This window comes from Puma concolor, chromosome E4 (genome assembly GCF_028749965.1).
Source record: "Puma concolor isolate L17-30 chromosome E4, mPumCon1.1.hap2, whole genome shotgun sequence".
Lineage (NCBI taxonomy): Eukaryota > Metazoa > Chordata > Mammalia > Carnivora > Felidae > Puma > Puma concolor.
Window position 1 is genome coordinate 2,850,465 of NC_141683.1, and position 22,991 is coordinate 2,873,455.

General features: G+C 52.7%; 1 protein-coding gene and 2 long non-coding RNA genes across 3 annotated transcripts in view; 2 read left to right on the forward strand and 1 right to left on the reverse strand.

Moving 5' to 3' along the window:
- LOC147572227 (uncharacterized) overlaps positions 1 to 10,998 on the forward strand; it is a 23,619-nt gene extending 12,621 nt beyond the window's left edge. Inside the window, exon 2 of the long non-coding RNA XR_015246461.1 lies at positions 8,781 to 10,998. This is a non-coding gene — a long non-coding RNA (uncharacterized LOC147572227). The remainder of the gene's footprint in view (positions 1 to 8,780) is intronic.
- FCRL4 (Fc receptor like 4) lies at positions 4,629 to 22,776 on the reverse strand. Its single transcript, XM_086694867.1, has 10 exons — positions 22,527 to 22,776; positions 21,208 to 21,462; positions 20,650 to 20,931; positions 19,352 to 19,639; positions 12,264 to 12,377; positions 11,158 to 11,185; positions 10,160 to 10,254; positions 9,862 to 9,930; positions 6,020 to 6,051; positions 4,629 to 5,921 (listed from the first exon to the last, which is right to left on the reverse strand). Exons 1-10 carry the CDS (start codon positions 22,636 to 22,638, stop codon positions 5,805 to 5,807), a joined length of 1,392 nt encoding a protein of 463 aa, XP_086550993.1. The 5' UTR covers positions 22,639 to 22,776; the 3' UTR covers positions 4,629 to 5,804.
- Positions 19,522 to 21,223, forward strand: LOC147572228 (uncharacterized). Its single transcript, XR_015246458.1, has 2 exons — positions 19,522 to 19,661; positions 20,742 to 21,223. It is a non-coding gene; the product is annotated as an uncharacterized LOC147572228 (long non-coding RNA).
- Positions 22,777 to 22,991: the final 215 nt, after the last annotated feature.

Consider the following 22,991-nt stretch of genomic DNA (forward strand, 5'->3'; position numbering starts at 1 on the left):
CGTGATGAACCCACTTCTAACACCTCATCTGTACAAATCCTGAATCCTCCCACTAGGTTACACCAAGGGATTGCTGGGACCCCAACTTCACTGATCCCGGGCCGCTGCGGAGTAACAGAGAAGTTCTGATCCACCAAGAGAGCAACTAATGGGGACCGCTGTGCATTGGCTTGTGCAGGCGCGTTGAACCCAGACCCTGTTAAGTGCCCCAATATCCATGAACTCAGCCCCAGACGAAGTTACTGTCTTTCTCCCTGGTCTCCTATCCTCAGCAATATCCAGGTTTTGGCTGTTATAAGCCCTCCTCTGGCGTTTGCACTGTAATGGCCCCTGTGACATGTGGAGATAGTCCTTCCCAAGACAGACTGGTTGCTGCTCCCATTCTATTAAGAGAGAAACCAACACCTGATAGGCCACTGGATGTGGGCAACATAGATCACGTTTGGCTGCCCTGCTCTGACTCAGTAACCAGATAGCCCACACAGCTGCTATCCTTGGGTGGGCTCCCCAAGCAAGCAAGACGTCTTCGGCTTGTTTAGGCTGTAACGCAATCAGTTCGTCCTTGGATTTTATGACCCCGTGGACTCAAAGGGTCCAGAAGCGCTGTGGGTGATCACGATGTTGCGCGAAGCCCGTGGCAAGCCCAGACGGGGGACTAGCAGTCAATGACCCCAGGGTTTTGAAGCAAACCTGTCCCCTTCACCAGTAACTGCTGTTTCTTTCGAGAAAACTCGTGGGTAGCACTGAAAACCGGGCCAGCACTGGACGCCTGAACGTGGTACCACACAGACCCGAGCCGGAGGTTGTCCGACCCACTGACCAAGAGCTCCTGTGCGTCCAGGACCATTCTGTCACCCAGTGGACGTGGTTTCCGGGAGGTCGGGCACCTGAAGGCACCTGCAGGTGTGAAAGACGGTGACTGGCTTGTGTTCTGCTGCTGTCCCACCCTGCTCTCGGCCAGCAACTACTGCCCGGTGCCGAGTTCCCTGTGACGGGCTGACAAAGGAGGAGAAGAGGAGAGTCGTGGCTGACGTATGTCCGCATCAGCTGCGGGGGATACCGCAGCCCCACTCGGGGAGCCCTTGAAGGGCAGCAAAGAGCCCCGCCAGTGCCGGAGCTTCTAGCAGCACATCCACCGGCTCACGGGCCTGCAGGAGGAGTATCCAGGGCCGGGTCTGCTCTGAGCCACGAGCAGGGGCCATGTGGTCCGAGGTCCGGAAAGCCCAGAGCTGGACGCTTAGGGAAGTTATACGGGTGGGCTGGTGGGAGTGGGCCCAGAGTAGGAGACCATTTGTGTCCCGTGAGTGCCCACCAGAGACCCTGCTGCAGACGGGGGTCCCTAACCCAGGGGACTTGGTGATCTGCCACAGGTGAGTGTCAGCGGGCGTCTTCCAGGGCGACCCTGTGCTTGCTCGATGGGTCCGCATGGGCAGTGGCACTGATGGCAGATACGGTGGTGACGTACGGGCTCAGTCATATAAGCACTTGCTTGCCCAGGCCGGTCTGGCCACTGCAAGACACAGGGGCCACACCTGCGCTTTGATGGAGTGGGGGGCCCCGAGTGAGGCCGGCTTGCTGCTCAGTAGTGGATCGTTCACATTGCGTCTCTTCCATCGCCGGGAGGGCAGAACTGTCCTCAATGAAGCCGATGATCCGTTCATTAAAAAGTAGTTATGGGGCGCCCGGGCGGCTCAGTCCGGAAGCGTCTGACTCTAGATTTCAGCTCCGGTCATGATCTCGTAGTTCGTGAGTTCAAGTCCCACGTTGGGCTCTGTGCTGAGTGTGGAGCCTGCCTGGGATTCTCTCTCTCTCTCTCTCTCTCTCAAAAATAAATAAACGTTAAAAAGAACTATTTATTAATGGCACGAATATCTGAAATGGTAAGTAAGAGAAAATATATTGTGGTGGGAGCAGTAAATTAAACCATGGTGTGCTTCAATACGCTTTTGTGACTTTTATTAAAAAACACAGAACTAAACAAACAAAAAACAAAAACTCATGAAGCGGTTTTATTATCTCGGGGGATGAGACCATGAGAGTCGGAAATGTACATTATTTCTAGTTTTGGACTTGAGATTTTTTGTTCACTGAAATCTTAAAACCTACACAGCTAATTGCAAATAAAGGGAGTCTTCATATCACCAATTTGTAGCAGAATTGGATTTTTTTTGTAAACTAGAATGTTAGATACCTGTTGGTCTTAATACACGTACACTTTATTTACTGTATTTTTTCCATTTCACTGTGAAAATGGTGTGTGCACATAGTGTTTTATTGGCATAGTCTCGGAAAAGTGCGGGACATGTGTGTGCATCATTTCCATTATGGATTCAGGTTTTTTGCATGTTTGTATCTTTTGTTATGGATGAAGTGTTTATAAAAACAAAGTGAGCTGTAGTTAGAATACTCAGTTTTTAATTTTGTAATTTTTAATTTTCTTTTTTGTTTGGGGAGGAAGAAAAGTTTTTAGCATAAATGTTTTACATAATTTGTACCAAAAAAAAAAAAAAAGGATGGCCTGACACTGGAGACATTACTAAGTATATGTTTTTAAAACAAAATTAAAAAAAAAACCCACAAAGACGCAAGCTTTTTAAAAATTTTTTTTTAATGTTTATTTTTATCTTTTTTTTTTTTAACGTTTATTTTTGAGACAGAGAGAGAGCATGAATGGGGGAAGGTCAGAGAGAGGGAGACACAGAATCCGAAACAGGCTCCAGGCTCTGTGCTGACTGCTCCAGGCTCTGTGCTGACGCGGGGCTCGAACTCATGGACCGCGAGATCGTGACCTGAGCCGATGTCGGACGCTTAAGCGACTGAGCCACCCAGGCGCCCCAATGTTTATTTTTAAGAGAGAGACAGAGACCGAGTGTAGGCGGGGGAGGGATAGAGAGAGAGGGAGACACAGAATCCGAAGCAGGCTCCAGGCTCTGAGCTGTCAGCACAGAGCCCGACGCGGGGCTCGAACCCACAAACTGTGCGATCATGACCTGAGCCAAAGTCAGATGCTCAACCGACTGAGCCACCCAGGTGCCCCTAAACACAAGCTTTTAAACTGGACTAAACTGGAGAAACTTCTGACATCAGCTCTGCCCCTGTACTGTGTACCCGAGTATGAATGATGCCTCTCTGACCCCAGCGTTTTGGATAAAAAGTATTTAGTAAGCACCTACTCTGTGCCAAGCACAGTTCTAAGTGCCTGGGGTCTGTCAGTGAGCAAAAGAGACAGAGGGTGTTGTCCAATGAAGCACACTTTCTCGAGGGCTGACATACAGGAAGCGTAATAGGTGAGTTTTGTAGCGTGTTTCACAGTGACATGCTAAGGGGAGAAGAGACGAGGGAGATGGGCTGCTGGAGATCAGGGTGAGAGTTTCCAAAATACACGCGTTTCAGGGTGGGTCTCAAGGCCTTGACGGCCATCCGGGGGGAAGGGCTCTCCCTGCAGGCTTTAGGGGGGCTACAGTGTCTGTAGCTGAGTGATGAGAAGGAGAGAGGCGGGAGGTCACTGGAGGGAGGTCGGGGGGAGCGCTGTGGGCAGGCCAGGGCCCTGCGTCTGCTGATGGGAGAGGGGACTTCACTGCGAATTTGAGAACACAGCCTGACTGCGGCGCCAGGAATGGGTGGTGTGGGGGAAAGACGCCAGCAGGGACCACAAGCCCACCGCTGTGATGGGCGAGGGGGGCCCTCGCCAGGGCGGAGGTGCTGGCGGTCACCGAAAGAGACCGCGTCCGGGTGTGGATATTTTAGTGCTTTATTGTGGAAGATTAAAAACCTACAAAGCAGAGGCTAGTGTGAGCCCCTTCCGCCCACAGCGTACCTGTCACCAGGCTTCAGAAATGGTGCACACGGCTGGCCCCCTTTCATCCACCTGCCCCGCTCTACTGGATTGTTACAAACAAGGCTGTGGCCCTTAATCTACAAATATGCCAGTCTGAGTTCTTAAAGATGAATACTCTATTTGTAAAATAAAGCATAAGTATGGGGCCTGGGGGGCTCAGTGGGTTGAGCGTCCGACTTCGGCTCAGGTCATGATCTCATGGTTTGGGGGTTGGAGCCCCGCGTCGGGCTCTGTGCTGACAGCTCGGAACCTGGAGCCCGCTTTGGATTCTGTGTCTCCTTCTCTCTCTACCCTCCCCCACTTGTGCTCTGTCTCTCTCAAAAATAAATAAATGTAAAAAAGATAAAAACATAACTATAACACTATCACTTATACCGAAAACAAATAATTTCTTAACAGTAGCATACAAATTTCCTTTAGAGTTTCCTAAGTAGTATTTTTCCTAACTTGGTTTGAGGCGGGATCCAAACAAGGTCTCTTTGGTTGATGTATGTCAAGTCTCACTTAGCTTATAGGTTTTCTCCCTCTTTCCTTTCCTTTCCTTTTTCCCTCCCCTCCTCCCCCATCTCCCTCCCTCCTCTCCCCTCCCCTCCCCTCCCCTCCCCCTCCCCTCCCCTCCCCTCCTTTGCCTCCCCTCCCTTCCCTCCCTTCCCCTCCCCTCCCTTCCCTCCCCTTCCCTCCCCCTCCCCTCCCCTCCCCTCCTCTTCTCTTCCTTTTTTCTCTCCCCTCCCCTCCTTCCCTTCCTTCTTCTTGTCATTTGCTTGTTGAAGAAACTGGGTCACTTGTCCTGTAGATTTTTCCACAGCATGGATTTTATTGATTGCTGTAGCCCCTTGTATTTCCTGTCAGCTGGTTGTTGGGTCTAGAAACTTGATTGGATTCAATTTTGATATCTTGGGCATGAGTACTTTGTAGGTGACATTGAATACTTCCATCAGGAGGCACAGAGTGTTAGGCTGTCTGGTTTTTGATGCTAACCTAATCAGTGGGTGTTCCATGAAATTTGCCATCAAAAGAGTGGTTTTCTGTGCCTTTCATTCCTTCTTCATTTATTGGAAGAATTACTTATTCTCGTATCAACTATTCGGTAACTAAAGACATGCCTCCTGCAAGAAAGACAGCCCAGTACCCTTGGGTGGGAAATTGTATTTGGAAAGCACAGCCTATGGGAGGGATGCTCACTGCTGTTGGGTTGCTAATTATTTCTAGGCCTTTTCAGTGGACAGACCTAGGAAATAAATATCTTTTTTAAAAAGAGCTTGATATCAACTTCTGCGGATATTTCCAATTAGGGTTTGTAGGGTTATTAATTTTGTTTTTGTATTTTTTTCTCTAGTGTGGAAAATCTTTGTCTTAAATAACATTAACATAATTACCTTTGCTTTTGGAAGCTCAGCCTAGAGCCTGCTTCTTAATACCCCAATTAATTAATTAATACCCTATTTAAATTCTTTCCTCTGCAAACTAGTGGTGTGGATTCTTTTGTCTACAGCGCAATCCTGACTGTAAGCAGTGTAGGCAGGAGAGGTGGCCCTGGGCTTGGTGTGGGAAGGACCTGGGCACTGTGCATGGTTAAGCCAACCGATGCAGATGACCCCAAGTGGGACAGTTGTTGGGGACGCATTGAGCAGAGACCTGAGTCACTCAGGCGTGCCTTTGTGCAAATCCCAAGTCACCAAAACCTGTGCTTCTGTTTTTGAACAGGAGTGCTTCTCCACCCTTCTTCCTTTTCCCTAAACGGGACCGTGGGGAGCACATGACATTAGGCTCCGAGCAGGGGTCCAGGGTCTTCTCTTACCCGTGATCCTGGTCACCTGAGCAAGTCTTTCAGCGGCTGCCCCATCACCAGTTCAGAGAAGGTGAATCAGGAGTCGTGGATGTGAAAGCACGTGGGCAGTTGGGACCAGCTGGTCACTCCCGGGACCCTGAGGACTACACTGAGCTGGGGCTTCGGGGCAAGGATGAGTCACGCAGGCGGGACATCCTCGTAACTGTCCGTGGCATCTTCATGCTGAGACCTGACCTTTCCGGCAGGGTCCCCTTGGAACTGTGTCTTCACCGAGGAGTAGACAACTGCGGCATGCTGGGGTGGAAAGAAGAGGAAGGAGATTCGGGAACAGGGAGAGAGAATGGGGCTGTGGGGAGTGGTGGGAGAGAAAACAGGCAGGGACGGACACTCACCTTGTCCTCTAGGGACGCTCCAGAGGCACTGGCTGTGGAGGGAAAGGCACTCACTGAACTACGGGCATCCCGACCCGCTCAACCCAGGCTGCGAGCTTTCCCCCCAGAGGCTGGGAGCCACTGAACCCTTTGCACCGGTGCTTCTGCTTCCCCCCCACCCCCGACCCCCAATGTGCCCCACAGCACAGGTGGTTTTCTGTCTTACCGTTACGTAGCCCAGCCCTCTGCAAGCTGTCTGTAATCTCCATTGATCTGTAAGGTCCTTCCTCACGACCACGCCAAGAAACCTTGCTTCCTGCCTTTACCACGTGTCAACACAGAATTTCTCTCTGCTTTAATCTTTGCCTCTCTTAGCTAACAGCACCTCCTCCTGACTCCAACCTCAGAGTACCCCCCTGACTGCTCGGCGGGTTCCCATGAGAGCGCTTCACGTGCGTGCCCGTGGGAAAACCCTCTGTTACGTTAACGGGTTCTTGTCCTTAGCTTTATCTCCACGGTTCTCCAGAAAGGGAGCTGCAGTGAGAGGGAGGTTTAGCTGATGGCATTTGCCAGATCCTACGTGTTGGGAATTAAGAGTCTCAGAGAACTGGATGGAAGCACCATAGCCACATAGTGATGTATGGAGACAGAGCCTTAAAAAAAAAATGCTTCTGGGACAATTGAGGCTTCTGTTTATCACTGTGTTCTCACCATCGACCTTTCAGGGTTACAGATCTTCTTAACGATGTGATAGAACCTAGGTTCTCTCTTCCCAGAATTATAGTCATACGTGTTGAACTATGTGTACAATTTTAGGGGTTTCATGCAAACCTCGGGGAACTGGGGAAGAAGTCTTGCTACAGATCATTAGTAAATAAAGTGCCTGAGATAGAAGTTGTCCACCAACACAGTGCTCAGCTTCAGTGGTGTTCTGACAAATCCGTTAAAGAGTGTGAACAACAGTACGTGATCAAGGTAATTCTAGAAGACGTATTCAGTTAACCCCAACAACTTGGAGGCAGTTCTGATTCTTCCACTCAAAGGGTCCTGACTCATGGGGGTGGCTGAGAAAGCCAAGTGACGGACAACGCAGGTGGTCAGTGTTGGTCAAGGACGGTGATAGGCTCTATAAGCAGGAGATCTTGCAGCAAGACAGAAGACTTGGTCTTCGGTTCGTCTTTTGCTGGATTTGTGATCTTGGGAAGGCCCTAATGCCATTTGTAACACAAGTGCAAGATTAGACTACAGTGGAGATTTCTACTACGAAGATACAGGGGATTTTAATTTGCAAGTGAGCTGCTGTATTTGGAAAAGCCACCTATGAAGTGGGAGAAAATATGTGCTCGCTATATATCTGATAAGGGGTTAATATCCAAAATATATAAGGAACACAGGGAACTCAATAGCCACAATCCTCCCACTACTGCCTCAACTAAAAACGGGCAAAAGACCTGAATATACATTTCTCCAAAGACAGATGGCCAGCAGATGCTGGAAAGGGACTATGGCAACATCACTGATCATTAGAGACATGCAAATAAAAGCCACCATGAGATGTCACCTCACACCCGTTAGGATGGCTGTCATCACAAGGGCAAGAGCTAACAAGTGTTGGGGAGGAAGAGGAGAAAAGGTAGCCCTTGTGCCCTGTTGGTGGAGATGTAAGTTGGTGCAGCCACCGTGGAAGACAATATGGAGGGTCCTCAAAAAATTACAAATAGAACTACCATATGATCCAACAATCCCATTTCTGGGTATGCACCCAAAGGAATTAAAAATCAGGATCCTGAAGAGATAGCTACACCCCGTGTTTGCTACAGCATTATTCAACGGTAGTCAAGACATGGGAACCACCTAAGTGTCCCCGAACAGATGAATAGGTAAAGAATATGTCACACACACACACACACACACACACACACACACACACACACACTGGAATATAATTCGTCCGTAACAAAGAAGGAAATCCTGACATTTTGACACCATGGGTGGACCTGGACGTTGCTGGGCTAAGTAAACGAAGCCAGACACAGAAAGAAAAATCCTGCACGTGCTCACTTTATGTGCAGAATCTGAAATAGTCAAGCTCATAGAAACAGACGGTAGGATAGTGGTACCCAGGGGCTGTGGGAGGGGGAACAGAAGGAATGGTCAAAGGGTACAGGGTTTAAGTTACATAGGATGAGTGAGTTCTGTGGATCCACTAGGGAGCACTGTGCCTGTAGCTGGCGATAGTGTATCGCATACTTACGATTTGCTAAGAGGGTAGATCTGTGTTAAGTGTCCTAACCACACACACACATAATAATCATGATAATGATAGTAATGATCATAATAAAAAATAAGAGTGGGTGGAATAAAATTTTAGGAGATACTACCCATGCTTGTGGCCTTGAGGATGGTGATGGCTTCGCTGGCATATACTTATCCTCAAATCGTCCAGTTGTATACATTAAATATGTACAGATTTTTTCCACATCAAAAAAAGTAGCAGTGAACTACTTATAATATGCTAGAATATGGATGAGTTGCAAAACATTATGTTATGGGAAAGAGGCCAAAGAGACTACATTGCATATGATTTCATTTACATGAAATTATAGAAAAGCAAAACTCCAGGGACAGAAAGTGGGCCATTGGTGGCTGGGGCAGAGCTGGAAAAGTTATCTGCAAAGGGGCAGGAGGGGTGTTGGGAGTGTTCTATGTCCTGATGGTGGTGGTGGGTCTGGGACTGGATACACTTGTTAAAATTAATTGACTATCTGTCACCTATCCTTAGGTGTCCCCATGGACGGATGTGTCCAGCTTGGACAGAAGACGGGAGTGCAGCCATGGAGCCCCAGCCCAGTAGGGCCCACGGCTCCCAAAGGACTCCGACGGTGGGAAGCTGGATGCGAGCGGGTGGGGATGAGGCCATTGAAGGGTCACAAAAACTGCTGGATTAGAGACGGCCGCTGTACCAAGGAGCAGCAGGAAGGGGTGTCAGGCGGGAAGTCAGAAGACAGCGCCACTCACCTCTCAAGGAACGGCCTTCTTCTGCACCTGCTGCCAGACAGGCGGACGCCAGCTCCCAAGCACCAGCCGGGCGAGTCCTTTCCCACCCAGGTCCCCAGCACCCTCCAGGATGCTGAAGGGAGAGCAGCCACAGAAACAGAGAGGCCAACTCCACCCTGCCCTCTCACCGCCACCAGCTCCTGTTCTGAAGTTTGCCTGAACTAGCGGAGGGCTAAGTTTTGATGAACATCTCGAACTGGATATTCTAGCTGCTGACTTGACACCGTGACATACCGTGTCCACCTGCTGTCTGTTACCTACGAGAATGGAGAGTGTACTGCAAAGCCTTTGCTGCCAAAATGTTCACCCTGAGCGTGTGGGAAGATCTCCCGCAAAGTTTCAAGAAACAGTGGGGAAACACATTTTTGTAATTAAGTCCTCAGTCTCGCTTGTTCCATATATTGGCTACATGGGGCTGTTTATATGAATGAACCGAACATATGTGTCTATGTTTATATACGTTACGTGAACGTGTATCTACACACGTTCTCACCACATAGCAGGTGGCTTGTAAACCTCATTACTTAAATACTTAATTCATTACTTCAGGGAAATTTTCAGACGTCCGCCTTCACGGTCACAATGTCGATCAGAAGGATCTGATCGTTAGCAGATACACGAAGCATCTTTTGGAGTCTGTCTTCTCTCTTTGGAATCTAAGCTCCGCCTACAGGGATTTCCACCTGCCTTGTCTGCCGATCGACTCTGTGTACTCACTGCGGCGCCTAGCACGTAGGGGGTACTCGGTAAACACGTGTTGAATGAAGGAGTATAGTTTGCAACCAGGATCTTCCCCAGTGACTTACCTTCCCCTTCTTGCCCCGGTCGAATAGTCTGGATCTCAGAATATACCAAGTGTCCCTCTCCGAGACTCCCTGGAAAGGAGAAATGGCACTTTCAAGGCTGCTGCCGTCAGTGGTTATGTGCTACACAGGTTTCTTCCTAAGCTTCCTCCCCACGCTTCTTGGACACAGAATGAAGCAGTGATTTCTCGCGGCGTCTGGGTTGGGGATGCCGTAAGGACAACAGGGCTTTCTCCAGGCATCCAGCACATTATCTTTCCCGGGCTCAGGCGGGAGCAGCTTCCCTACGGGGACTCCTCACCATTGCCGTAGAAATGCTGGAGCTCCACTGGGCTGTCTTTCTGTCCCTGGCACCTGCCATCGGGGGCCTGTCCTGGGCCTGTGGCGGGAGAGCTCCTGTGACACATGGAAACACATGATCATCCCTGGAACATCATAAGATGCACAGCAGCAGGATGGCCAGAGATGAAGGGGCATGGGGGACATCGGCAGACAGCGGGGGCCAGGGACCCAGAGAGGAAGGGGTGTGGCGGGGCGGGGAAGAGGAGAGGGGAATCAGCAGATGGCAGGGGACCAGAGACCAGGAATGGTTTAACTGGACCTTCAGTAGGTCCATATAGAGCCGGACTGTTCTTTTGAAAGAAACCCTAGGACCACAGTATGGGCAGACTTTTGGGGACAAGGCTGGCCAGTGTCTGACATCATTGTAACAACCATCCCATAGACAGAACGGTCACACTCAATTGGCTAAAAAAGCCTCGCCTCATCACCAGGAGGTGTTGACTAAGTGTCTTCACACGGTCTTACCCGGACAATTCCAGAAGGAATTAGACACAGTCTGTGCTCCCAGTCACTGGCTATAACCCAAGACTGAGACGTGTAGGTAGAAGAACCAGATTTTCCAAACCCAAGTTAAAGACACAAAGTCTGATGAGTACACGTGCACATGTGAGACTTCCCTGAAAGCTGGAACAGTTGTGCACATATTTACAGCAACACGTTGCCTGACCAGAGTCTTGTCTGCTCCAGAAATATTCTGCGCCCACCTAGAAAACCTAAAATCTTTGGTATTACCCATTTGGGTGAATGGATACATTTCAAATAAATGGATCTAAATACATGCAAAATCCATAATACGAACTATTAGAAGGTTCTAGAAGTTGTGATTTTGCTCATTTCCGGGGATGTGAAAACGTGGGCACCTAGCCACAGGGGCAGAAAGACACCACGTGAGCTAATTTTGTAAAACCACAGTCCTTCATAGTCTATTCTTGGAAGACCGGAAGCCTGAGGCCTCACCTGGTTGTGTTTCCTGGAGAACCATCTCCTGCAAAACAAAGCAAAGGCACATTTGTGTCAGCAGAGGGCGCTCCTTCCCAAAAGCTTCATGAAGGGAAACTGGCTTAGAGAGGCCATCAGAAAAAGTCCATTGAGACCACGCACCCGGTCCTGGACTTTTAGGAAAATGATCTGGAAAAGGACTGAACAAAGCGCGTAGCTTGCTGGGGATAGGGCTATACGTTCCTGGGCCGAATATGCAATCGTCTGAGACTTGACGAGGGTTCAAGGCAGAGATGATACACCTCAAGGAATACTGCCGGGGACCAAACGGTCTCTCTTGCAGAGCAGTGAGGGGATGTCACGGAGCATCCGTGCTCATGCCCAGAGGAGTCTCGGGCTCCGACTCAGGCCTGCTAAGGAGGCTCGTGGTCCAGATCCAAAGTGGCCCATGCAGCCACATGGATGGTGCTGAGAACAACGTGGTGGGTTGAACCGAGCTGATTAGATCAAGAGACCGAGTTGGAGGGTGGTTGTACTAGAGCTGAAATAGCTTCTGGGCCCGTCTTCCACACTAGGCTCTCTCGCATCTGAACTATCCTGATGGGACTAAGGCAGAAGCCTCTGGAAGTGTGCGGCTCCCCCCCGGGGAGGGGAGGAGGGCGGGCTGGCCCGTGGAGAGCCCAGCCCTTGGAGCACAGGACGGCAGCTTCAGGCTTTGACACGGGGAAGTCTCCAAGGAGGAAGGAGGATAGAGATTAGCCAGCCTCCCTTCTCACAGCCCTTTGGTGTCTCTTGAACGCCCATTTGTGGGGGATTCAGATGGGCTGCGGTGTGTAGCTGACTGACCATTTGAGCCAAAAAACTGCCCGGGGAAACTGTCCGTATTGTTTTTGGAACTTGACATTAAGAAGTTTACTTCCTTCCTACCTTTCACTCGAGACTTAGAGAACCCGGCCAGCTGCAAGCAACCCTCAACCACAGCACCTGTTCACACCTCAGGCGGAGGGTGTATGTCTGTGGGTGTTGAGGGCGGTGAGGGGGGAGAATGGTGGGTGCTCCAGGGAGCGGGGTGCTCGGCAGGGACCGGGCTTGGCCTCTAGCAGCGGGTAAGAGAGAACACAAACCTGACTTCCTCTGGTGCCAGCAGTAAATCAGCAGGCCTGCAGCCATGAGAAGAATGCTGAGCAGTCCCCCAGTGGCTCCTACAGCAATGAGGCCCATTCTGTTCCCTGGAGTGCCTGAAGGGGGAGAGCCTGCATGAGCCCCGGGGAGAGAGGGTCAGGACATCCTGGAACTTTCCTGAGCTCGGCTGGGGTCCTGAGCCCTGGAGTGAGAGAGGAACCTAGCTGACCAGGGGTAGGCCCGGGGCCGGTGCACACAGGAGGCAGCCTGAGGGGCGGGACGGGACCCTGCGCTCCGGTAGGAGGCTCCAGGCTGAGGGTCTGGGGGGGCCAGGGCAGAGGGGAGAACGCAGCCAGCTCCCTCCGCTCACCCACAGACACCAGCTCCAGATTAGCATTTGAGGGGACCCTCTCTCTGGATAGTCCGTATTCTTGTACTCTGGCCTCTTGGGAATTGGCCCTGGCCACCCGGGAAGATGCTACGTGAGGCTGGTTTGGCAGCCCGCTGAGAAAGAGAGCACATATCACTGCTGACGGGCACTCGGGGAACCAGGAGCAGCTCCGACATGGCTCGCCATTAAAACCACGCTGGGACGCCAGAGGGAAACAGCACTGCCTCGCTCCTCCTAGAGGCGCTGAAGGGGAGGAGAGAAGCCGAAGGAAGCAATAAACTCAGTTGTCAGGGGTTTCTGACTTTTCCATTGGGTCCATTCTCCTCATTCAAGAGATTTCATGTGGCTGATGCATTCATTCACTCATTCACTCATTCATTCATTCGGTAGCCGTTTATTGAGTCCTGCCATGTGCCAGGCCTTGAGGATAGAACAGTGAACAGGACTGCGAGGTCCCTGCCCTCATGGAACTTACAGTCCAGGGAGGGGAGGCAGACAATAAACAAATACATTCATAACATGTCTGGTGATGGTAAGGGCTAAAAAGCAAACCCAGACTAGAGGGGCAAAGAGTCGGTGGGGGTGGCAGTGTTTGCATGCAGATTCTTGGTCCTGACAGAAGCCAGATTCAGACTTCGGATGCCACAGGATTACACAAGAGAACATTCGCATACCAGAACCACAGCAACGTTAATTATGATTCCCACTTAACTACATGGCACTCTGTGTCTGTGGTTCCTGCCACAAGGTAGGCACTCAGCACCCAGGGCCACCGGCCATTGGTGGCATTTCCATCTCTATGCTTTCCCTTCCTGACAAAATCAACACACCTATGAGTGATTCTGCCTGCAAACGGTGTTCATGGGGAGTTGCCAGCCGCCCCCCACCATGACAGCTAAACCAGAGGAGTGGAATGCCAGGGAGAAATCCAGGGACACAGCAGCTTGGCTGTGTGTCCTAGAGTGAGTCTTTCCCCATTGCCCGCCTGGGCATCCACCTGTGCCAAATCAGAATCAGCCATGCCTAGGGTACCTAGAGTTCCAGATTTAACGAGCAGAGAGCAAGTCTTTCCCCTCCCTGATAACCCCATTTCCTAGAAGAAATGGCTCCTCTGGGGAAAGGAGTTGAAATATGTTTTAGTTTGAAAGGCACAGAACAGTTGTGCTCCATCACCTCCAACAGTCTAGAAGAAATGGGCTAATTCCTAAAAACATACAACCTGTCAGGACTGATTCATGAAGACTGGACAGACCAGTAATGAGTGAGGAGATTGAGTCAATAATAAAACCCACCCAATGAAGAAAGCCCAGGGCCAGATGGTGTCACCGGTGAATTCTACCAAGCATTTAAAGAAGAATTTTAACTCCAATCCATTCAAAGTCTTTCCCCAAACCGAAGAAGAGTGAGCACTTCCAAACTATTTTATGAGGCCAACATCACCCTGATACCAGTCAGATAAGGACGCCAGGAGAAAAGTACAGAGCGATATCCCTGATGCATATAGATGCAAAGATTTCCAAAGAAGGTATCTGACTGGTCAACAGGTACATTAAAAGGGGCTCAGCATCCCTCATCAACAGGGAAATGCAAATCAAAACCACAAGGAGATACCGACTCACGCCTGTCAGAATGGCTATGATCAGAAAGACAAGAAGTAGCAAGTGTTGGCAAGGATGTGGAGAAAACCCACATGCGCTGTTCGTGGGAATACGCGTTGGTGCAGCCACTGTGGAGAACAGTATGGAGGTTCCTTAAAAAATTAAAAACAGAACTACTATGTGATCCAGCAATCTCACTTACGGCTATGCATTTGAAGACAATGAAATTACTATCTGGAGGAGACATCTGTCTCCCCATGTTCTTGACAGCATTATTTATAGTAGCCAGGACAGGACAATACCTCAGCGTCTATTAACAAACAATTGGACAAAGAAAATATGGTATATGTCATTATTATATATATATGATGTATATCATATATATACATATATACATATATATACATACATATCACATACATTATATATAATATTCCATCACATATATAATATATAATGTTCCATCACATACATTATATACATAATATTCCATCATATATAATGTATGTGATATTCCATAATATATTATATATATAATATTCAATATATTATATATAATATTCAATCATATATTATATATAATATTCCATCATACATATAATATTCCACCATATGTATTATAATATTCCATCACATAATATATATAATATTCCATCATATATAATGTATATGATATTCCATCATATATATAAAATATTCCATCATATATATATTCCATCATATATTATATATATAATATTCCATCATATATAATATATATAATATGCCATCATATATATTCTATACATAATATTCTGTCATATATAATGTATATGATATTCCATCATATATATAATATTCCATCATATATAATATCTCACCATATATTATATACATAATATTCCATCATACATATATTTCACCGTATATATTATATATAGTATTCCATCATATATACGATGCACTATTAGCCATAAAAAAGATACCCTGCCATTAGCAGCAACATGGATGAGACTTGAGAGTATTATGTTAAGTGAAATAAGTCAGACAGAAAGACAAATACTGTAAGAGCTCACTTAGATGTGGAATCTAGAAACGCCAGAGTCGTAGAAACAGAGCAACTGGGGTGGCCAGGGGCTCTGGGGGGAGAGCAAGATGGTGGATGTTAGTCAAAGGGCACAACCTTCCGGTCATGGGAGGAGCCAGTGCGGGGTGTGTAACGCACAGCGTTGTCGCTACAGTTCGGGACACCGCGCCGCACACGTGATAGTTGCCGAGAGCAGGTCCTAAATGTCCTCCCCACGCACACCCGTGCGCACACGATGCTGGTGTGAGGTGGTGGAGTGTTAACCCGCCCGTTGCGGCAGTCGTCCCACGTGATAGAGCACGTCATCATGTTGTACATATCATCATATACGTACCACCAGTTATGCCAATTCTGTCTCAATACAGGTGGGAGAAGAGAGAGGGAGGAGTAGACTCCACAACTGGATCGGTGGGTTAAGATCCTGGCTCCTCCGGCCGTGTGGCCACAGACAGTTATTTCATCTCCCTGTGCCTCAGTTTCCTTTTCCGCTGTTGTTGGTGTATTGTTGACATACGTGAAGCGCTCTGAACGTTTCCCGATGTGGCGGGTGGCGTCCAGGCAAGTTTAGGTCTCGTCTGGCACCCTCACGCTACGCCCCAGGCCCTTGGGAACCTCGTGCTACCTTCCGATCCGTTCAGGGGACGTCCCCACAAGTTAGGTCTGCTCCCACACAGCATCACCCCGGCCACCTTCAGCCCATTCTACAGACTGAATTGTGTCTCCCCCAAGATTCACATACTGAAGAAGCCTGGAGTCCCAGTGTGACGGTTTTGGGGATGGAGCCTTTGGGGGGGGTCATCAGGTTTAGGTGAGGTCTGGGGGGGCCCCATGATGGGATTAGTGTCCCTACAAGAAGAGACACCCGAGACACCCCCGCCCCCATCACCCCTCTCTGCCATGTGAGGACACAGGTGCTCCAGGAAGGCCACTGTCTGCAAGGCGGGGGAGAGGGCTCTCCCGGCACCAGACCAGTCAGGCATCCTGATCTCAGACTTCCGGCCTCTGGGCCGGTGAGAAATGCATTCCTGTGGGGGAAACCACATGAGCGCAGACTGCCAGAAATTCTCTGCTGCCGGAAGCTCTCCTGTTTCTGCGCACCGAGGTTTTGCAATAAGGCCCACGAATTTAAAAGATTTTGTGAGAAATCCCCTCTCTGTCATTGGCCAACCGAACCCTCGACGTCTGCTTACTCCGTGAGAGCGGAGGATGACACCCGCTAGAGTCGTGCACGCCAGTGCGACGGCACGCGTGGGCAAGGACACAGGTCCCTTGTACTGACCTTAACCTCCGGAAGGAAGAGGAACATGTTCACACTCAGCTCTGAGTTTCCAGCAGTCTCTCTCCTGCCCACTTCAGGGAGTGTCGCCTTTGGGCTCCCCGAGGACACCTGTTTCGGTACAAGAGCCCTTTCCCCAGAGGCCGCCCTCCTGCTTGCAGAGCCTTTCTGGGGTTCAGGGCCGGCGCATCATCTTCTGGGGGGCGCCCCTTGGCGGCTTCCGACTGTGCTAGCCTCTTCTCCCTCTAGAAATGCCACGAGCGTGACACCAGGCTCGGTCTCTGCCCATCTGTGCCGGGACCACACCCACTCACAGAGTTCACTGAGAAATTTCCAGAGTGAGAGGCGGACGCTCCCGTGGCACCTGTGTGTGGGAAGACCTGACCTGGGAGGGCCCCCGTGATCACAGGACTCGCCCCGAGGGAGCTGAAGGGAAACTGCACAGCCGGGCGGCCCCCACAGCAGCCCCCCGTCCCACAGCCCCTGAGCCACCTGCTCGGTCCACGGCTGTGTCAGGGCCGACCGCTCTGGGCCCGTTCAGTGTGGCTGACGGTGGGGACTTCCTCGGAGGACTTCTGACCTTGCCCTCCGCCTCTCGCAGCTACGTGATTGTGTGCAGGTGTGAGCTTTGTGACCTTACACGAATTGCCACACCTTTCTGAGCCTCAGAGTTCTTTTCGGTAGAATGGAGACACCAGGGCCATCTTCACCTTCCGGGATAGTTGCTGCGGTCAGTATAACCGTGTGTGTAACATTCATTCTCTCAGTAGGTGTTTATCGAATGCCTGCTGTGGGCCAAGCCCTGGTCCTGGCACCTGGGATACAAGAGCGGTCAGAATACAGACCTGCCTTCGGGAGGCTAGTATGGGAGGGGTGGGAGGGACAGAGAGACATGGCAGGGCCGGTGGGGGTAAGCGCTTTGAGGAACGACACGGGGGCCCTGGGGAGGAAGGGCCAGGGTGGTCTGGGCACGTCTCACTGGAAAGGTCTCACTGGGGGAGGTGAGGGGTGAGTATGAGGCTATCATGAAGAGCAGTGCAAAGGCCTTGAGGCAGGAATACGACTGGACGGCTTGAGGAAGAGACAAGGGGCCGCAGTGGCTGGAGTGGAGGAAGTGAGGGGAGGGAGGAGGGAGACCAGGTCCTGCAGAGCCGCGGGACCTGGTGGACGATGGCCGTCACCCTGAAGGAGACGGGAAGCCAGCGGACGGGGCTTTGTACGGAAGAGCAACGTGAGGTACAGGCTCCTTGGGATGCTGCGCAGGGAAGGGGCTGTGGAGAGCAAATGCGGACGCAGAAGGCCCGTGGGGGCATTGCCGCAATGACGCAGGGAGGGAATACTGGCGGCTCGGGTCAGGTGGGGGCAGGGGAGGTGCTGGGAATGGCTCAGGTCCCGGCCTATCCTGAAAAGCCAGCTGGATGAGACGCGCAGGTGGCCTAGATGCGAAAGACGGAACAAAAGGCAGGCCTGAGTTTTGGCCTCAGCAAGGAGGAGGGTGGGGCTCGATGTCCCTGGCGATGCGGCAAAGCAGGAGCCGTTGGTTCGGGGGCAAAACCAAAACTTGGGATGAATTCAGTTTGAAGATGCAGATGAGCCCTTCCTGTGGAACATGTGGATTGAGCGCTGGATGCGTGAGAGGTCTCAGCTGTAGGGGGTGTGGGAGTCGTGGGTAAATAGAAGTCCGAGGTGCATTTAAAGTCACGAGACAGGGTGGGGGGCGCCTGGGTGGCTCAGTCGGTTGAGCATCTGACTTCGGCTCGGGTCATGATCTCACGGTCCGTGGGTTCGAGCCCCGCGTCGGGCTCTGTGCTGACGGCTCGGAGCCTGGAGCCTGTTTCAGATTCTGTGTCTCCCTCTCTCCCTGCCCCTCCCCCGCTCACGCTTCATCGCACTCTGCTTCTCAAAAATAAATAAATGTAAAAAAAAAAAATTTAAAGTCGCGAGACAGGGTGAGACAGTGCAGACAGTGGGCACGGAGGGAGGACGGAGGACAGAGGCCCAGAGAGATGGGAGGACCCGGTGAGGGGAGCCTAGACCCCGTGTCTGGCCGCGGGCAGGGGACAGAGCGCGTCTGGTGAGTCAAGGAGGAACGTGGTCCCGGAAGGAAGGCGGGGCCAGCTGTGTCGAGAGCTGGTGACGGGCCGAGTGACACGGAGACAGAATTGCCGTTGACCCCAGCAACGTGGAGGCCCGTCCACCTTCATCAGCGCGAGTCGGGTGCCGGAGAGAGCCCGGTGCCGACGGGGTTGGGAACTCTGGGCGGGAGCCTGGCCGCTGTGGCTTCTTGGGGACAGAAGGAGAGAGACAGGGGCCCAATGGTGGGGCCCAAGGGAAGGCCCGTCCCCTGAGCGCACGTGACCGGGCCTGCGTCCCCTCCCCTGCCCTGCAGTCTGGGCCCTGAGACCGTCAGGCCTGCGGGATGGCTGGTCCTGTGGGGCTGCAGGAGGCCGCGATGGGCCCCGATGCCTCCCTGAGAGACGCGTGTCCTTGACACGGACAACCCTGCGATGCCGTTAACGAGCCTCTTTGACATCAGCACGCGACGGGTCAGAGGGCGGGCACGTGCGGTCGCCTCGCGAGAAACGGCTCCTGCCGGCCATGCCCCACGTGCCCTATCAACGTTCCCACGAAGAAACTGTATTGCGGTGGAAGATGGCAAAGTGGAACCGGAGGAGGCAGAATCACCAGCGGCGTTGGCCACGCCCACCCCCAACCTGAGGAAGCCACGCTAAGGAAGGCCGCCGGAGAGGACGGCTCACCTGTGACAGTGACGTTCAGGACCGCGCTGCAGGCGAGGCCGTGGCCGTTGTCGGCCGTGCAGAAGTAGCCCCCCGCGTGGCTCCCGTGGACCACAGGGATCTCCAGCTGCGCCCTCTGGGAGCGCTGGTGTTTCCTCCCCAGACTCTTCCCCGTGTCCTCTCGGTGCCAGGAGAACATGGTGTCCCCTGTGCCTTCGGCCGCGGAGCAGATGAGGACCAGAGGCTCCCCCGCAAGTGCCCGGCCCTCCGGGGGCCGGGTCTCCAGGAGCACTCCAGACACCGGGACCCCTGCGTGGACACGAGACAGCAGGTGAGGACCTGGGGGCAGGGGGGAGCTGGCGTGTCGGACGGGGTCACTCTTTACGTGACTTTAAGATGAGATCCACTCGTCAGCGTGGGGTCCCTGGGTGGCTCAGTCAGTTAAGCGTCTGACTTCAGCTCAGGTCATGGTCTCAAGGTCCGTGAGTTCGAGCCCCGCGTCGGGCCCTGGGCTGACGGCTCGGAGCCTGGAGCCTGCTGCGGATTCTGTGTCTCCCTCTCTCTCTGCCCCTCCCCCACTCATGCTCTGCCTCTCTCTCTCGCAAAAATAAATAAACATTAAAAAAAAAAGATATACTCGCCAGCAGGTGCTGGTGTTGTAGCACATAGACTGTGCAGTTGGGACCCAGACCCTTACTAAACGTCCTGTTTCCATCCTGAGACATGAAGTCCCAGGAGAGAGAAAGCAGCGTTTGAGTTTTGTCTGAGGTCCTGGCGGCCGCCTGAATCGTCTGCGGCGACAGGTGACCGCGACCTGTCTGCAGTGACAGGCGGTGGCTGGCACTGGGCTGGACCACACCTGTCTCTGGGAGCCCTGCTCAGGTGCCTAAGACGAGATGGTGATTGTATTGATCTTTGCACGTGTGTGCGTCCCGCTCGTGGGCGGGTGCTCCCGCTCTGGGTGGCTATTGCTTGGGAAGAGGCTACGCCCAGCCCCTCCGTAGTTCGCCCCAGATCTGGCCTTCTAGAAGGTGCCGGCTCAGTAAGGAGCAGGGCGCCTCGTCGTCTGGCTCGCGTTCGTCTTCCCGAACCCTTGCATCGAAGTTGGCCGCTAGCGTTCGGAGGCGCTACGGTTCCCAAGGAAGGCTGAGTTTTTAGAAAAATTGTGGTGGTTCTTTGATCACCGTACCTCGCTTCTCAGGGCCAGCCGCCCCCATCAGGAGGCGGTCCCCACCTGCACAGCGCGAAGGCAGCAGTTTGTGGGGGTGGGGGAAGCCCCCACCCCACCCCCACCCCGCCGGCGGCTCTCCCACACTCACCCTGCACGTAGACCTGCACCGGGGGGCTGAGCTTGTGGACGCCCCGGGCCGCAGCAGCCCCGCACGTGTATGACCCCGCGTCTTGTCTCCAGATGGCTGTGATCTGCAGTTCCGGGGACCGGCTCCAGTCTGACAGCACGACCCTGCGGTCCCTGAAGAAGCTGAAATGAAGCACAGTGTCCGGCCTCTCTGGAGGCAGCTGAGTTTCGCAGCTCAGGTTCACAGAACTGCCCTCTGTGGGCTGGGAGGGGGTGAATTTCAGCTTCGGGTGTGGAAACAGTTCTAGAGAGAAGAGGGAAACCAAGGTCTCAGAGGGCGGCCCTGGGGGCCCTGGAGCAGGCGGGCTCGGCTGCTGGGTCCTGGGGGACTTCAGACACAAGGCACGACACGGGCGGACCCCGCCTTCCCCTCTTTCCGCCCCAGCTCGAGTGCAGGGGCCCCGCGGCTCTGCCTGCGGGGGGACACGCGTCCCTCGTTACCCAGCGTTGGGACGGCAATGTGTGGGTGCCCCGTCACACACTGAGCAAGTCGATAATCTGCATGAAATGAAAGGTTTACCTTGAATTCGAACAGACTTGGTGTTTGACCTCCATGCGTGCATTTTGTCCACACGCCCAGTGCAGTGGTAGAAGCCACTGTTGTTTGAACTTGCTCGTGGTATCGAAAGGTCCTGGCTCTGATTGGAGGCGGAGATGACTTTTCCGTTCCAAATGTACTTCACAGAGGTCAGTGTCTCTCGACTCCTCGTCTGGCACCTCAGGACCAGTGTGTCACCTTCAAACACGCCATGTGGAGCCTGGAGCACCAGCCGGCCTGGAAGCCACACAGAGACAGGGGCTTGGTGCTGAGGACGCCCCCTCCTCTGGGTGCAGCTTGGGTCTCAAGGCTTGGCTGTGTTTTTCCTGTCTCTCTCGCAGGGTTCGTCTCCTGCCCCGGGCCCACTCCTTCTCTCCCGAGTCTGTATGACCTGCTTCAGCGGCAAGTCGTAAATGAACCCCAAACACACCACCTTGACACCGTCCCCCCCCCCCCCCCCCCGCCACTCGGGGGCAGAACCACAGCATGAGGATTCTAACGTGACCGTGAGCCGCACCGTGACTTTGCCGAACGCGGTTACAGATCACCCCCGACCGGCTCACCCGGGCCCCGAGCGGGAGTCATTGGGAGTCGGGGGGGGGGGGGGGATTCCGGGGAAGAGACTAGAAACTGTCACCGTGCACTGGGGTTTGCTCTGTGGCAGGCTTGTCAAACACAAACCCCGGGGGCGAGGGACGGGGAGCGGGGTCCCTGGCGGACATTCTCCCGCTCTTCAGACGCTCGTGACAGGTCAGTTCTGTCCCCTGTAAGGTGACTCAGGGACTGACTGCCTGTCCCCCTGCGCGGTCCCCATGCGGTGGTCCAGACCATTGTCTGTGAAGTGGGCAAAGCAGGACCGGGAGAGAGTGGGTGCCCTCTGAGGCAGGACAGTGGGAGGAGAGAAGGGACGGGTGTCAGGAAGGGGGAGGGGGAGGGACACAGGCCTGATGGGGAAACTCCCCTCCTCCGAACTCATCTGTGTCCCTGTCTTGTCTCTTGCAGGAGGCTGGCCAGCCCTGAAGGCACGGGCTAAAGCAGCCTCAGTTTGCAATCCCCTAAACGAATTCCTTCCTCCCCGTAAAGGCACAGGGATGTCTGCTGAGTGGTGTTAGAAAATGACACTCTAACGTCTGTCGACAGTCCTTTGAAAAACACCTACAGACAATGAGGGGCCCTGGGAAATGATGGTGTTGGAGGTCAAGGGTTAGCGCTGAGCGAAGGCCCCCAGGTCTGCCCACCCCAGGGCGCGAGGATACGCGAAACGACTTGTAAAGGTCTAAGTAGTTCACCTGCTTGCTCACCTGAAGAAAAGATCATGTTCACTTGGTCACTTGGGAGCGAGTCCTGGGTCTGGCATCTGTACTGTCCGGAGTCACGGACCTCCAGGGTGTTTCCTGGGGTTTCGCGTAGCATTCTCCTCCCAAGGTACCAAAGGAACCGTTTTATTTTCTCTGGAGCGTGGAAGTGAAATACATTGCAGGTCAGGGTCACTGTCTCTCCTCTGAAGGCGACGGTCCATGGAGGATGGAGGGAAATCACGGGTTTGGACGCAGCTTCTGAGGAAGAGAGAGACAGCCTGAGATGGGGATGCCTGTGGTCCCCTCCGCGGTCGTCTGTGTGGGACGGACCGGAGGACCAGGCTTGGGGGGATCCCCAGGAAAGCCCCCGTTGGGAGGAACACGGTTTGCCTAGGCTCGGCTTTCCTGGCTGCGTTCACCTTTGCCAGGGGTGTGGTGGCCGCTCTGTGGTCTGTAGGGGCAGGCTGG

Bases quoted from the DNA above. Each gene is read 5' to 3' on its own strand.
- FCRL4 (XM_086694867.1), bottom strand. From the start codon at position 22,638: ATGCTACGCGAAACCCCAGGAAACACCCTGGAGGTCCGTGACTCCGGA. The intron at 12,378-19,351 runs GTGAGCCGTCCT...CTCCCCCTTCAG, and splicing joins CCTGAACGTCACTGTCACAG to GCACTCCAGGGAACAGAATG. The intron at 11,186-12,263 runs GTTTGTGTTCTC...TTTGTTTTGCAG, and splicing joins CTGGCACCAGAGGAAGTCAG to GAGATGGTTCTCCAGGAAAC.